Consider the following 17,084-nt stretch of genomic DNA (forward strand, 5'->3'; position numbering starts at 1 on the left):
CACTCATTTTGTCATGTCAGAAGGCCCTGTACTAGTTGGAAGTATTGTTAACCAGTATTGATAAATCTGCTGAAAATAAAAGTTAGCTGGATCAACATTTTACTTGTCTAACAGCTTGCTGTTTGTGGTTTGCTTCCTTGTTGGAGACCTCTGTGGCTACTAACAGGTCATTAGGTTTACTATGACAGCTCAATTTAAAACTTTAATTTTACTATTGCAAGCATTAGGACCATAGGAAACTCTTTAAATATGACCACTTAGTGTTAAATAGGTGGGGTTGTGGACGAGAGCTGTGCAGTGACACTTGGCAATACTGCTGTGCACATGGGATGTCTCCTCACTTTGTGGGAAAGATTGCTCAGTGGGTTACCCTAAACTAAGAACGTATCTGCTGCAGGGCCATTTGTGCAGAATTTCCCACTGCCTTCTCTAAGGTCTTGGTGTGTACCTGTGGTTTCAAATTATTGTTTCCTGGTTTTACTACTCAGTAGCATGAAGATAGAATTATGATTCCAGCAGCTGTCCTTGTCTTTCAGTTATTCCAGCTGCCATTAATTCCTAACAGAATTTATATTCAGAATAGGTATTCTATAAAGAGAAGAACAGAAGAGGCCTAATGTCCCTATAGGAGCAACAGATACAATTCCAGCACTACAAAAGAGTTTTTCTCAGATGCAAACTTTTCATGGATTGGTTTACCTTTTATACAGTACACGGTGCCATGGTTGGCATAATGCATTTATACACTGTCTTTAGTATTTTTTGATTGACTCAGAAGAGGAATCACTGCTCTGAATATCTGCTATTGATGGAATGCTTTACATTTCAGAGAATGCTTTTCATTATACAATTTATATTTGAAACTTCTGCACAAGTTGCTTCTACTAACCCATGAAGGAAATCTGTATTTGTGCAGCCTAACACAAATTTAGTCTCAATTCATGCTACCAAATCTCTTCTTATTCAGCAAACACAAGTTTTATCATTACAGAGAAAGGATCCTGTAAATCAGATAATGTCAGTTTATTTTATGCTTATTGTTCCAAGTTTATCACATGCTTAACATTTTCATAATTATTATGGACTTGAGAGATTTGAGATATGAAATTACCCTGAAGTGTGTATGCAGAAGCTGAGAATATATGGTAATAATAGTGTTCCCTGGCCTTAGAATCTGAGTCAATATGCTACTGCTGTTTGTCTGTTCTTACTTTGGTCTGAGGCAGCTTTCTACTTCATTAAATTTCCAAGAAGATCCTCAGTAGTAATTCCTATCTCAATTTTAACTGCATTTTTATATTACGGAATATTGTACAGTACTCTCAAAATTGCTTGGAAAGAAACACTGTTAGTACAAATTTGTTTCTAGAATATCACAGAAGTCATTTTCAAGGGCCTCCCAACCAATCTGAAGGTCTACAAGGTCTTGTTCATTTGCCAGCATTTGTACGTGATCTGTATTTATGTAAGCCTGCATAGTCAGATGAAAAATGTCTTTGGATTTTGCTTTAATAACATTCCAAATTTAGACTATGTAACCATTTGGCAAGTCTAATCTATGACATCAGAGTGCTGATTGAGTCAAATCTTCGGTGGCTTTATGCCACCTTTTCTGACTCCATTGTTTTGAACTGATGAGCTCACAAGCTCAAGTCTATAATATATTGAAAGGGTCCATAGGTCTTCTGAAGATCTGCCAGATGAACTTGAGTCACCTATAATTTACTAGAGTGAAAGGAGTCAAAGCTGGACAAATTTAAAAAGGAAGTGTTATATCAACTTTTTTTGGTGAATTTCAAAGTAATTCTCCGTGCTGAGAATTAGAGGTCTCTGACGCTGAGAATTATATGGCATAATTTAAGAATGCATCATGGAAAAATTCCATAAAGCTCAGCTCCATGCTCCTGTGATCCCAAGAGTGCAAAACTATAGACCAAGCTCACCAATATGTGTGAATGCATATTTGTAAGTCTATTCATTCCAGCTACCAACAGAGAGGAACTGATGGTGAAAATAATTTTGAAGAAGCCTGTTTTTCTCCAGTCATAACCTATGTTTTTGAAAAGGATTATTTATATAACTTTATAACTTCTATGCTATGAAGCAAAGAGCCTAAATTCAAGATGATTGCTATCAGAATCAATGAGCAGTGCATCACTGTACTTCCCTGAAAGTTTGGAGTGGTCATCTCAACATTTAATTAGATGGATGTGAGAACCTGGCTTTCAGTTCCTTTCCCTTTATGCTGTGAGGTAGGTCTTGCAAGGCCAGGTGGTGTTTTCAGGCCTTACTTTATGCCTCTGTGTAAATCCGATTAAAATCTTTATCTTCAAATGCAGAAAAAATAGAAACAAAATCTCTTTCCCAAAAAGATATTTATATTTTAAATGCATGATATGCAATTTTTACCTAATATACATCCTAAACTTCTTTAATTAATGTAACTCTAAAGCCAGCAGTTCTTTTATTTATCCATCAGACTCTGTAATGTTTCCTGAATGTGGTCAAACATAACTGCTGTCGTCATAATCAGAGCCAGTTGTTTAAATGCTCAGCTGTGAGTATCTAGTGGAATAGTTTTAAATAACAAGATAAACAGTACAGCTGCCAAACCAAAGTAATCTTACACTGAGGGGGCGTGTGGCACAAAAAATTTCCTCTTTGTCATTTCAATTTGAGTTTGAACCTGGACCTGGGCTTAGTTCCAGCTCAAAAACACTGTTCACTTCAAAGGCTCCTAAATCGTCCCAAGGAGCTAATTTTGGCAGCCAATTGTTTTTGTTTGGCCAGGAATCCTAATAGCAAAAGCCGTCTGCTCCAGCAAATGAAGATCTCTGCAATGCTCAGCCTTCCCATTCCTGGTTTTATCCTGACATGGGGGGGTGCACAGGTTTCACTGGTTTCCCTTTCTCATCCAAAGTTCACCACTTGGTAAACTATTCATGATTTGTTGAGCTGTATGTAACTGTCCTGCATGTTAATTAATGAGATACTTTCTGTTTTAAAAATAAAGAATACCATGTTCTGCTCTGAATTACTGCTTAATCCTAAATTATTGCTGGATTATCTGCTTGCTTTCTCAGCAACTAGAGCTGGTTTGTTGATTTTTCCATTCCCATGAACAGAATTAGTCTGGTTCATTTGCTGAATTAAATATAACTACTTTCACTTTAGAAGGAAACCATTTGCAGTTGTGTTGGAGATACTATAATATTTATTATAATAATTACACTAAAAACTTTTCCTATGATAAGAAGGTGCTTGTGATGCTAAACAGACACTGAAAATTAGAATATTGTGCCATCCTAAAAGTTTAATATGAAAGTATGAAAATAGGATGTTTCTGTTGAATAAGAAATTGGCCAGTATAATTGACATAGAGAAACATTCAAAAGTAAATCTTGTGAATAATTTAGAAATGGGATAGTACTCACTTTCACACCACACATGGATTATTTATTTTTGAATGTATGTCTACATTGCTATTTTAAGATTTATGTAGCAGAATTTTGGAGGAATCATAGTAAAAAAATTAAGCATGAGATGTAAGACATTATATGGTCTCAGTTTGGCAACGTGCAAGGCAGATGAAAGGCAGGTGGGCCCAGTCAGTGTTTGCATGAAGCTTACTAGAAGTCAGAGGTCTCTGTTGATAGAGATACAGCTGAGCTGTGGTCTGTGAACCAGCGAAATCCAAATTGTCCAGGGAATGATAATTCTGTTTCATGTCCTTAAAAAAAAAGTTTTTATTCTCTTTTAAAGAGAAAATGAAGCCTTTCAAATTGGGAAATGTGTTGAAAAGATAAAACTTTTCACTTTCATTAACTCATGGTCTCAGACATTGCATGAAAATGTTTTGATTTCCTCCACTTTCACAGAGCTACTTGTTGGCAATAGAAAATAGCACAAAGTATTCAGAACAGCTTCTTAACAATGAATCATCAGATCCTAGAAAGCTGAGAGTTCATCTGTGGCATGTTACTTTCTAAAAGTTAAAGCCATTTTAATGCAAACCACGTATTTTCTATTGTTACATTATCCTCAGTACTTCGAGTTCAAAGAAAATAATTTTATTAAGAAGGCTTTAAAATCTTAATTTTAAATACCATGGACTTGCTAATAATTTCCCATAAGTATTTTTTAGTTTAGTGGACAAATCAAAATATGCTAGTTTGTTTTACTTTCTTGTTTGTTGGTTGAATTGACATTGTACTCTTAAGACACAGCTTCACTTGTGTTTCCCTTATTCAATTTAGATTTTTAAGCATTTGCATTTAAAAAATTGAATGTAATAAACAAGAAATTCACCTGGGGAAAGAACTTGTTCAGGAATCACCCTGCTTCTCCTAATCAATTTGTTGCCACTAGTACTTAACATATATTAATTTTTAAAAAATATTTCTTATAGAGATGTTTTAATACCTCTATTACAATGCTAACCAGGGTAGAAAAATTTAAATATAGCAAGGCTATTGTGCTTTCTTTAACCTGCCTTGTTGTCAGGGAGGAGAATAGACTTTTGTATACCATGATTTGCAAAATATAGTTTCTAGAGCAGGAAATTTCTGCAGTTCTTCTGGTTGCTGAGAGTTTGAAATACATATTTCCTTTCAATTAAATCCATTTTTTTTCTCCTCTTCAAGGTAATATTCATATAATATAAAATTACATTATATTTTATAATTTTATATAATTACAAAATAATATTCACTATTTTGCATAATTTGCATTCTATCTATGTAATGAAATGTAACTAGAAGAAAATATTTAGAACTTTAAAATACCTTAAAAAAAAGCCAAACCCACTTAAGCCTAACATCATTTTTTTTTTCTCTCTTTTCTTTAGGACTTTGAAACACTGTTTCCATCAATTGCTCTCTTTGAAAAGTTTGGAAAAACTTACTCCAGCACTGGGCAAATAGTGTAATTGTCCTGGAGACTGAAAAGGTTGAGACCCATGAAAAGTTGTCAATAAATGTATTTCAGAAAATACATGGCAGCATGTTGACTGAATGTCTCATAAAATATGCTTTTTGTTATGTATACTGTGTCTGAAGTAATTTTAATTGATTTTTCTTGAACTTTAGGTAATATGGCTTCCAAGATTTATCAAAAATGATATTTTTTTTAAACAGTATTATCTTAAAGATATTATTTCTGAAACTGCTGTATTTTATTTAGTATAAATAATTTAGGATATAAAACCAGAGTCACCAAGTAAAATACTCAGAACCACATTTATTTATTACATATTTGTAAGTGAAGTTCACACTAAAAAAGGAAAACATTTAGATACCTTTTTTTTTTTTCCAACAACTATAAATGTATCTGGTTCATCACTGCTGTTCATCATCTTCAGTGTTAGGTATCCTTGACTGATCCATGACTTCAGAAGTGCAGGCTATGCTTTTAATAGAAGATACCATATTATTTTAAATCCTGTTAGCATTTCTGTGGGTGAAAGGACTTCAGTTTTGAAAAAAAAATAAAGTTCTGAAAACATATATGCCCTTATTACTATGTCAGTGTTTCTATTGCAATTTAATTTGCTTTATCAGTACCTGTGCATTTACTCCCAGTTCCGTATGCCATGAGTATAAAATCATGTGAAGCTTGTCAGAAGAGCACATCTGATGACACAAAATTGATGCTTGTTTCCTCTGTTCATGAGCAAGCAGTTCTGCAAAATATTGAGTATCCTCAGAGCCCATCCACTTCACAAGGATCAAAGAATTCAGCATCATGGGAAGACCTCAGCATATCTAAAGATCAAATTACAAGCTAATTCTTAAAATCATGTGAGTAGATATTTACAGGAATTTTATGCTGAATTTTCTATTATACCATATTTGCTTTTCATATAATTTTACTATATTTGAATCAAATATTGATTGTTTGCCTGTTACTCGGTGGTAGCTTTTTAGTACTAGTTTTTTTTATGTGATTCTTATGGCCCCTATAAATGTGAAGAAAACTTCAATGTCTGTCTGTATGAATGCTTTCTGAACCTGGTCTAGTGGAAGATATGCCTGCTCATGGCATGGACATTGGATCTGGATGATCTTTAAGGTTCCTTGCAACCCCAGCCATTCTCTGATTCTACATACTAAGAGTCACAAATTTCCCTTCCATAGGTCTTCACCTGTTGGGTTATGTGAAAAAGTTTTACTGCTACCAGACAACAGAGTAAAAAGCCCTTCCAATTCTATTCCAGCAGGTTGCAAGAGCAGGCACTGTTCTGTACTGGTATTACCTTTTGGAGTTTGTTAGTCTCAAACTTTAAAAATTTTATTTCTGTTATGAGAAATTACGTCTGGGGAAGTGGGAAGCAGCAACCCCAGTGGCTGAGTTTCCCAGGTAAGATTTAATCTGATCCAATGTATCAGAGTGCTTTAGTTGTTCCTGGAAGGGACTGAACGTGAGACACTTGTGCAAAACTGTTGATGAATAAAGATGGCACAGTAATTTTTATATGTGAGAGCTATCTATTTGATTGCTTCAGCTTTAAGGTAGTTCATCACAGTAATTCACCCTGTGTTGCCTCTTTAACTTCATACCACAGTTTCCCATCAGTCCGATTAGAAATGGCAATGCCTTTATCAGATTAATCTCTCTCTTTCTTCCTTTCAGTACCTCTGCCCCCAGGACACAGCACAGCCTCCCATGCAGCCAGTACTGCAGGGTGGTGCTGGTGCTTATGGCTGAGGGGCCAGAGCACAGAGGGAGGTTAAACCCAACACTTCCAATGGGAATTGTTTGATACACACACACCTTTCCTCCTCTTGCAAAAAAAAAAACACCCAAGCTTTTCTAAGCAGATAACCAGAAATGTTCTTACACAAAAACCAGGTCTGTTTACTTTATTGGATAAATAAACATCCACAAAGCTAATAGAGTAGCTGACATATTACCTGTGAGGTTTGGAATTTGGGCATCTTTTTCAAATTGTTTTTCACAGGGAATCCAATATTCTTTATCTGAAGTTGAAACAGAATTTATGTCATTCATGGGCATATAGTATTCAAACTATTTTGTGTAGCCACAGTATAATCCTGGAGTCCTTTTATTTCTCATTAAGTACATTTAGCACTTACATTTACACAAACCATTTGATAATTATTCTAGAGGGACCATTTTGTTTTGGTGTCTTGCTTAAATCAAAATGCTTGCATGTGGCAAACTTACAGTTTTAACTAAAGCCAGTTAAAGCTAAAATTTTAATATTTCTATTCATTGCAGTAACATAATGAAGAAGACAGGAAGAATTGTGATGCTATTATTGTGTAACCAACTGTCAGTATAAATACTGATTGTGTAGGTGATTTTACTTTATTCCTGTATAACTTTCTTCCTGATATGGTTTACCCTTCTGTTTCAATTATCAAATTGCTTTTTCAAGTATATTTGACAATTATATTTTTACATTTTATATACTCTGGGTTTCCTTATTATTGTTGTTTTATAGCATGCTATGTGCTTCAGAGAAGACATTTCTGTCTTATAAGAGATGTTAATATCTATTATCACTGTACAAAATCTTGACACACAAAATAGCGCCAGGAAATAAGGCACCAGGAAATGATCTGAGCACTCTGAAAATTTGTAAGGGACTCCTGGACTTTGAAGAGTCTGCAAGACTTGTAGGCTCTTAGAAATGTAGCTGGCTATGGCATTTAGCAAAACTCTCACAGTGGTACCTAAAAATCAAAAAGAATCACTGTGATGGTAGGGCAAAAAGGCAAATTCCAATTTTCAGAAAAAGAAGAATATATTGAATGTATTTTAGTTAACTGTAGTTGAACAAATGGGAATAGTAAAACATCCATAGCTGAACTATAGCAAAGGACCTGAGTGCTGTTCTCTGCAATGACAAAATATTGCCTTCAGCATGCAGCAAGACAAGAATGTTCCTTGCTTTTCAGCAGCAGAAAAAGTAGTTTTTGTAATCTGAACTGATTTAGTTCACCTGTACAGAGGACATAAAAAAAAAAATACTCTTTGGGTTTTTCCTAGTGGATGTCTGCAGAGGCTTAATAAGACATTTAGAAAACAGTCCCTACTAGGAAGAGCCTGTCCTACCAGCTCACTACCATCTCATGATGTGTCACCTAGATATTTTTATCTTACGTACAAAAAGCCTGAAACATAATGCTTTCATGTCACTTATATCCGAGCAATTTGTACAGATCATAGATCTTGAGAGAGTCAAATAATAATGTTATTTGGTTTGTATCAGATGCACTGGCCTACATGCCAGGTGCTAAGCATTCAAAGCCTCTGTACCTCCTTGCTAATGACCAGTGAATGATCTTTGGATTCAGCCACCTGTGGGAATGGCAGTGCTCATAGAAGGATGAAAGCAAAGTCATTAAAAGGGAACAGCTATGTGCAAAAATTGGCTCACGACCTGTCTCATCCTGAGAAGCTTCTGTTAGAAAAGCTTCTTCATATTAGAAAATGTCTGGTAACATATATTCTTACCAAAACTATTTTCTATTGCTCAGCAGATTAAAGATCCTTCAGTGTTGCTGCCCAGTAGTTTTTCTGTCCGCTGCATAGCTGATGTTGTAAACACAGCAAAATCTCTTAATTTAGGCAATTTAAGAATTGCCTTCTGGGCTGATCCAAGGTTCTCAACACTTGTCAGGGAAAACATTTAGCTTGCAATGCCCTCTAGAGGCAGATTTGCCGTAGCAGTGGTGGTGCCTGCAGACGTGCTCTTCACTTTTCTTTTCTTTTTTAGTTAGGCACATGTCACATTTCTATAGGATCAAAGCTCTAGAAACATTGTGGGCTCTGGAACTGATCTCAATGCCTTACTCTGGACTTGTATTGCAAGTGCTTCTGAGATGGGGCCATATTTAAACTGCAAAACAACATGGTGATGCTTGCAAACAATAAAACAATAATGGATTGTTACACATCAGTACTTGACATTGACTAACACTCTGCAAATATACAAATTAAAAATATTTCTATCGGCTTATTTTTATTGCAGAGGATGCGTTTGCCACATGCCTTCCATAAATCTGTGTCTCAGTTTAAAGAATTTAGAAGTCAGCTTAGTTAAACGAGGTTCTCTGTCTTTTCCTGGCAGCCATGGGCTCCTATATACAGATTAGCAGAGACTGAGAAGCAAAGGAAGACCATAACTCCTTAATATCAAAATCTGGATTGTCCCATACTAAAACAGAAACACTTCAATGACAAGGGAGTCACATCCATGTAATCCAAAACAGAATTTGAGCCTTGAAATTTTATTTGCCTTCATTCAGAAAAGAGTTTTTGGGATTAATTTTCTTTCACTGGTTGACAAAGCTTTCTGGTAGGCTTGGAAAAATGTCAGCAAAGAGGCTCAGGCAGTGCTGGCTTGGCTTCATATTCTTCCATCTTTTAATAGTTCAGCTCATTAATGAGAAAATCATCTGGCTGCTGGCACAATCAGATGCAGTCACTTATCAGTACATTGAGTTCAGTTTATAGTACTCCGATTCATATTCATGATCAGAGGATGCAGTGGAGCAATTCATTTGTGCACTGCTGCATTAAGCAATCACTGCCAAAATGTGACATATTGAGAGTTTGCATTAAACTGCTTCCTTTGAGCATCTTTGAGTAAAGAAAATCCCAAGTGCAGAAATCTGTTGAGATAAATCACTCAGCCACGTCAAGAAAAATGTTGAGATTCCATGTATATAACATTTAGATTTAAAAAATCCATTTACTGGTGATACTGTACATGTGACATGGTCACATTCTCAAATGCAAGTTTAGATTAGTTTAACAGCTAATAACATGTACAAACTAAATCAGAATTATCCCAAACTGAACCTTCTTTCTTACTCTTAATTTATTTTTGCTGTCTTATGAAAGCTAAGGTTGTTCTTGTTTTGGCTGAAGATACTAAAGAATCTCAAAACCCCAACCTTTTACATTCTGAATGTCGTGGTACAAATAAGGGGCACTTGTAGTCTGGACATGCTCACAATAACTCAGTTTTTATGAAGGGACAGTGCTTATAAATTTGAGAGAGATGCATCTTGTGTCCTATTGTGAGAAGAAGGTGAGGGCAAGTTTAGCCACCTTCTCACTTATTTAGTTTGTAGCATGGTGTAGTGGTGATTCCTCATCCACATGCTTCACTTGATTCCATCAGATCATTTTCTACTGTCAACTTTTATTAACTTTTCTTCAGATTTATAAAGTCTGAGCTACTCAGTGGTAAGAAAAGAGAGAGAGATGAAAGAAAAGAAAGAAGGAAAGAAAGAGAGAAAGAAAGAAGGAAAGAAAGAAAGAGAAAGAAAGATAAAGAAAGGAAGAAAGAAAGAAAGAAAGAAAGGAAGAAAGAAAGGAAGAAAGGAAGAAAGGAAGAAAGAAAGGAAGAAAGAAAGGAAGAAAGAAAGGAAGAAAGAAAGGAAGAAAGAAAGGAAGAAAGAAAGGAAGAAAGAAAGGAAGGAAGGAAGGAAGAAAGAAAGAAAGAAAGAAAGAAAGAAAGAAAGAAAGAAAGAAAGAAAGAAAGAAAGAAAGAAAGAAAGAAAGAAAGAAAGAAAGAAAGAAAGAAAGAAAGAAAGAAAGAAAGAAAGAAAGAAAGAAAGAAAGAAAGAAAGAAAAGAAAGAAAGAAAGAAAGAAAGAAAGAAAGAAAGAAAGAAAGAAAGAAAGAAAGAAAGAAAGAAAGAAAGAAAGAAAGAAAGAAAGAAAGAAAGAAAGAAAGAAAGAAAGAAAGAAAGAAAGAAAGAAAGAAAGAAAGAAAGAAAGAAAGAAAGAAAGAAAGAAAGAAAGAAAGAAAGAAAGAAAGAAAGAGAAATCATGCTGTGTTCATACAAAAGCAAAGCAGGGGCTCAATTTCCTTTGAATGTGTCCTTAATGTAGTTTCTCTTGCTTGAGCGGGAATGTTCTTGATTTTTCTCATTGGTATTTTCACCAAAATCTGGGCCAGTGAACCACTGGCAAGAGGAGGAAATAGGCATAGCATGTAAAAACAAAATTAAATGGGCTGCTCATACTTTATGTTTTTGCAGCAATAATAATCTCACTTATGCCTAGTAGTCACCTGTGTTTTGGCACTGACCAAACAGTTGCTGGCATGAGTCTCTCTTTAGTTCAGAAGGCCTTTGCTGACTTCATTTTCCCTATTTTTCAAATCCTTGTCAGATAGGTAAGATTCCTGTGTACCTGCTAGGAATCATTCATCCCCATGGTTTTCTTTCTTTGTTTGAGCTTTGCTTTTATCCTCGCGCTGAATCTATTTCCATTGCATCATAGGATACTTCTACTATATGCTAATAATGGCATAAAAAAATGTTCTATGGAAATTAGTTAAAATCAATTGGGAGTAAAAAGCTCAAATCTTTAAAATATTTGTGTTTGCAATATTTCTCTCCCTCTTAAGATCCTGTATCTCCTCCACCACCAAGTGTTGCCACCTGCAGATGAGAGGAGAATTGGTTTGCCATCAATCTTTTGCTCTAGACAGCAGAGCAAATGGAGTATTCTGAAGCGGTCTGTGTGGCTCTTAAACAAAACATGGACATTTATTTTGAACAGAAGGGGATTTCTGACTTCCCCCAGTCTCCTGAAGAAAACCTTGACAGGGCCATAAACATAATCATTATAGAACTCTTAGTCTAAGTATATATCTTAATCCCACTCAGAATATGTCAACGTATGTTATATTTTCTAAAATTTAGAATAATCCTAAATCCTACTTAGTCCAGAGGATTAGTTTTATTTTTCAAGTACCTTAGTTATCTAAGTAAGTTAGGCCTGTAGGTACATTAAATTTAAGTTATAAATTAAGTTAAATGCTGTTAAGTGTTGTTCCTTTGCTAAACTCTTAAATGTAAGTTATAAATCAGGTGTAAGTACTTCTGAGTGCCATTAAGCCTTTAGGCCATATTCCTTTTTGTCCTTGCCCCTTCTATCCTTTTGTCACATGCACCCAAACACAAACCCACACCCCCACACCCACACAGAGTTCTCAGTTTATTTCTGTTTTGACTGACAGTTTTGATCTTTGTTCCTTTTTTTCCCTCAGAGTGCCTAAACCACCTCATAAGTATCAGAGCAAACCTTTTCCAACAAACTCTGTCATGCTTAATACCAATCCCCTCACTGGTGATCCTTTAAATTAACTCAAACACTCATTTGTAACACAGGGACCATACTGGGGGCTACTGGGAGCAACTGGGAATGGCAGGTGTGTGCTGGAGGCAGCTGGGATATACTGGGAGTGAAGAGATCATGCTGGGGGCAACTGGAAACATGCTGGGGCAATTAGGATGTTTGGGAAGGAGCATGCTGAGAGCACCTGGGATATACTAGGAGTTAGGGCTAGGGTTATAGTTTGGTTTAGTGTTATGTATATTTGTGTATATATATTTATATCCATACACACTTGCCGACCTCTTTGCCCATTACATTTTTGCAGGGGTCTCTTATAGAGATAGACATTTCTACAGTTTCACAAACATTCATGTGTCTCATTCAGAATAGAGCTTCTTGTTTGCTGCTCCTGTTTCTGATATTGAAAGAAAAAGGAAAGTAATTCAAACGGAAAAGAGAGTAGAAATTTGAGAGCCATTGCAAAGGAGCAAAGCAAGTTCTTCTTGACTGGAAGAACCATAGAAACCATCCTGCTCATGTAGACCAGCTAGTGACATTTATTGGAAATATTTGGAACATTTTATTCAGGCTTTAAACTGGAAAATGGAAGAGAAAGGACTGTTCTGGGCAATGGTGTGAGTCACTGAGTGCTTGGTGCAAGGCTGTAATGTAGTAGTTCATATTCTATGCACTGTACTCAAAGCCAGATCTCTGTGGTGAGGAATTCCCTGTAAAGTCATGCTGCCCAGGAGAAGGCAGGAATTCTGAGACCACTTTCCATTGCCTGGTATCACAGCTCCTGCAACTTGTTAGTTCATCACTTGCAGTCTAATGACAGTTGAGGAGGATGACCGTGACAGACAGCTGTGTCTGTTAGCATAGAGAGAGAGCTCATGTCTGACCTACTTCTGGCAATGATTAACACATGATTTAGCTCTCATTCATTTCTATTCATGGTGATATATCTCACAGCTGTTGCTGAACACCAAGAATTGGGAAAGGTTTTTGATGTCTCTATACAAATGCATCATCAAATGGTAAGATCTGGTCATTTACAATAACAAGTTATGATTCTTGTTAAAATACAAAAATACTTGCTCCTGTTGCTCTGAAGTTTTTATTTCTGTTTAACCATCAGCACACTATAGAAATGTTAAAATAGTGATGGTCTGTTTAATTTCTCATAAAAACTATCAATGTGCTTATTTAATGTCTCACAGCTCCTATGTGTTGAGATGAAATTGATGCCTAAAGAGGCTACCTGAAACAGAGGGTAGACAGACTTAAAGGAATAAAGTAGGTATTTATTATAAGGCCTTCAAAGGATACATCCTGGGCAGTACAAGAGCCTGGCTGTGGCTCCACCCAAGATGGACCCAAGATGCACAACTGGTCAGGAGTTTTCACACTTTTATAAGTTTTGGTCCTTTTACATTTTGGGCTTAATTATCCAATTAGAACGTCAGGTTATGAAGTCCCATCCTCCCAGTTTGCTCTCCTCAATTTGCTGTTTATACTTTTGGGCTTAAAGCTGCAACAGTGTCCTTGGTTCTCAGACTGGAAAAGGATTGGTTTTTTTAACTAGACTGTGAAGAAGACTTGCTAACCCTTTATATGAAGTTCATAGTTATATACTGAATCAGGAAATTATGAAAACTAAAACTTAAGGCATCAAAATCACCTAATAATAATCAGTCTAATACTTATCTTTGAGATGTTTGAAAGGTTTCCAATTCTACATATTCTTGTTCAACATTTTATTTTTACAGTGGAGACTGCATGATTCCTGCAGTATAATTGTACCAAAAATGACAAGGTGCTTTTGCTGCATCAAAATTTAACATATTTACATCTCTGTGATGATAACAAACAAAAAGTTATAAATCTGTGGCCAGCTGGGAGCTAGCAGTGCTGCAATAGTTCCAAATGCATGGATTTAAAGATTCATAGCTTTTTTAGGGATAGCTTGTGGAAGTTCATTTGATGTTCAGTAGCAGCCTGGTAGTTCACCACATCTGGAATGGGAGAGTATCTTCACTGACTGAAAATGTTTCTGGCAGGTTTACTTATCTACTTACCTAAAAATGCAAAGAAGCACATTGTGCAAGCATAGCCCTTTTGTGGGAGGTTTTAGAAGCTCTGAGTAAGGGCAGACATATGTGAGAGTTTGAACATCAACAGTTTGCTTGAATTCAGACAGTATTACAATTTTTGAAAATCTCTCCCATGATACCATCTTGAGATCCCCACAAATCGCAAAAGTAAAATCTGGCTCTTTTGAGTATCTTTTTTTCTGCCCCTATAATTTTCTTTCAATTGTTTGGTTCTTCAGTAATGATTGCCCCAAATATCAAAAGATTTCAACAGTCCCTGCTCACCTCTAATTCGTCTTTGCTTCTGCTCTGCAGAAATCTGACTGATATAGACAAATTTGTCAAGGTGGTCAGATGCAAAAGATTTACAAAGCTGTTCTTGTTGAGGGCATTCAAGCTGGAAAAATGTATTGTTATGGCATAGAGTCTTTTTTTAAGAGCAGATACAGAATTGGCAAAGAAAGTACAAGGATTTATTTTCAAAGCTGATTGTATTAATGGATAAAAAAATTGTTCTGATAATTTAGGAAATTAGAACAGAGAGAAATTGTGTTTCAGTCTTGTGAATGTTTGAAATAGTTTTGTTATTCATGGATTTTTCTCAAAGTCCAGCAGCTAGGCAGAAATACTAATTGACTTTTTTATATATAATTTTAGTTTTATGTCCACTTGTGAAGAAAATAACAATGTCTGTGCCAATAATTCTTGAGAATTCTTTCTTCTGGGCAATCTCAGATTCTATTATAAATATGAAGAGCTCATATAAACAGCTGAAATTTGGAAGACTTAGATTTTGTCCTCATTATATGTACATAAAGATAGATGGAGAGAAGATTCACCTTGAACAAGTCACTACTAACCTTCTGCTGAGCTTGAGAACTAGGAGGCTGCCCCAGTTTTTATACTGATAAAAGGAGTCTGGCCATGCTGTTTTCTCAAAATACGTTGATAAACTGTCTCTTCACAGCAAGAACACATTTAGCTGATACATCTGTTACTCAGATTGTCACATAGAATTAGCAAATCAATTCAAATATTAAGAATTTTATTGCTATCTAGGAGTTAGAAGCAAGGGCTAGAGGGATCAGTCTTGGCACTTGCTATGCAGAATTTTTAAGTGAATATTATTAGAAACATCTGAGGAACAGTCCCTAAGAAGAGAAAGTAGTTAAAGATGGAAAAAGTATTTTGCTCAAAATTTATTTTTATTCTACTCAAAAATTTTTAAGTAGAAAAAAATGGCTTTACAAGGGAGATTTAAAATCCAATTGAGAAGGGACATCAGAGTGATGGGGCTAACCCTGGTCAGGGTCCTGTCTGTGGCCCCAGTCCAGTGGTTGCCCTGATTTACTGGACATTTCTGGCACTGTTTGTCACCCCTTGCTAAGAACCACTCCTTGAACCTCAGAGGGAGAAGGTGTTTGTTTTACATCTCTCCATCATAATACTTTGATGGGTTGCTGAAAGTGTATGCAAAATTGGATATTCTTAACTCTTTGCAATTTTTGACAGACCTGACTTTTTAAAAAGTACACCTAAAACAAAATATTATAGAAAGGGAAGTTATTTCTATGTCAACTGTGATCAGGAGCTGAAAATACTTTATTCATCGTTGAGATCCCAGTGATGCCCCTTCTGATAATGCTTGTATTTGTTGGTCAGTGATGGATTCTAAGATAGATACCCTCTCTGTTTTTATGCATCAATGATAATAATCATGTTGATTTTTTCCAAAATATAAAATACCACTATTGATGCCCAAATAATCCAAATCTTTACTTGGGGACCTGAAATGGAACCTACTAGAAAAGGGTTACATCCAGAGCAGATCAAATTTTTGTGTGGATCTCTGTCTGTTCCATGGAAAAAACTATAGCAGGGAGTCTCAAGATAAGATCTAGTGTTCCCTTGCCAAAATTTATATCTTTTCTCAAAAAAAAAAAAAAAAAAAAAAGGCAACAGGCAGGAAAAGTAGTGATGCATGTCTGATATTGATGGAAAGCAAGTATGTACCTCATCCATTGAAAACATTGATCAAGGCCACTTTGCTCTTTTTTGATGATGGCCCCATAAATCTGCCAGTATCAATGAAAGTCACTGTTATCTACTGAGGTTCTAAATGGCTGTGCTAAGGAAGGTAAGCCATAATGGTTCTTTGCATCCAGGAGCTAGATTGTCATACTCTCCCCTTTCAAGAATCTTCTGCTTCTTGTTTGGATTTTGTTTGCTTGTTTGGCTGTATATGTCAGTAAACTGCACATGAAGAAAACCAGGACACACTAAAAAAGAGGAAGAAATTCCAAATACTCACAGCAATTTTTAATGAAGTGGTTTTATTTTGAAAAGCTCTTCTCTCAGTTGGTTTCAGTCAAGAAGGATGAGAATCCAACAGCATGTGGCATTTTTCTGACTATACAGGCTAAAGAATGTGGCAAACAAATTTGAGTAAAAAAGACCTGGAAAAGTGATATTACTGTTGCATATTAATGTATAGTCTGTAGTTCAATATCAAATCAGATTTATTAAACCAAGGCATTTGATTTGGCTCTTTGAAAACGCCAGACACTATATGTGGGTGCTAAGAAGATCTGAAGGAATGAAGGAGGTGGGATCAGGCTCATCCTAGCTCACAAACTGTATTTAAATATATGGGCTTAATCTGCACTGCTGTACTGTCGGCCAAGAGCTCAGTTCCACAACTCTGTGTGGCAGGGACTCCTCGGTGACACCAGGGTAGGCTGAGGAATATTTTCTTGGACTCCCAGTGATTACCAAACAGGGTTTACTATTTCAATATATTATGCTACATATGTTCAAGATTGAAGTATATCCTCAGTGGAGGACTTCACCTCACACAATGGGAAGCAATAAATAACCCTTCTCTGAAG

At 35.9% G+C, this 17,084-nt stretch overlaps 1 protein-coding gene across 2 annotated transcripts in view; it reads left to right on the forward strand.

Moving 5' to 3' along the window:
• Window positions 1–17,084, forward strand: part of SPATA17 (spermatogenesis associated 17) — a 129,559-nt gene that overhangs the window by 78,790 nt on the left and 33,685 nt on the right. Inside the window, exon 10 of one of the 2 annotated variants that reach the window (XM_030269137.4) lies at window positions 4,847–5,511. The exons of the other annotated variant lie outside the window; for it this stretch is intronic. Coding sequence (XP_030124997.4) covers window positions 4,847–4,927 — 81 coding nt within the window. The 3' untranslated portion in view covers window positions 4,928–5,511. Of the gene's footprint in view, window positions 1–4,846; window positions 5,512–17,084 lie in introns of those variants that run through there. 2 annotated transcript variants of the gene reach the window in all.

The sequence above is a fragment of the Taeniopygia guttata genome, chromosome 3 (assembly GCF_048771995.1).
Source record: "Taeniopygia guttata chromosome 3, bTaeGut7.mat, whole genome shotgun sequence".
NCBI lineage: Eukaryota > Metazoa > Chordata > Aves > Passeriformes > Estrildidae > Taeniopygia > Taeniopygia guttata.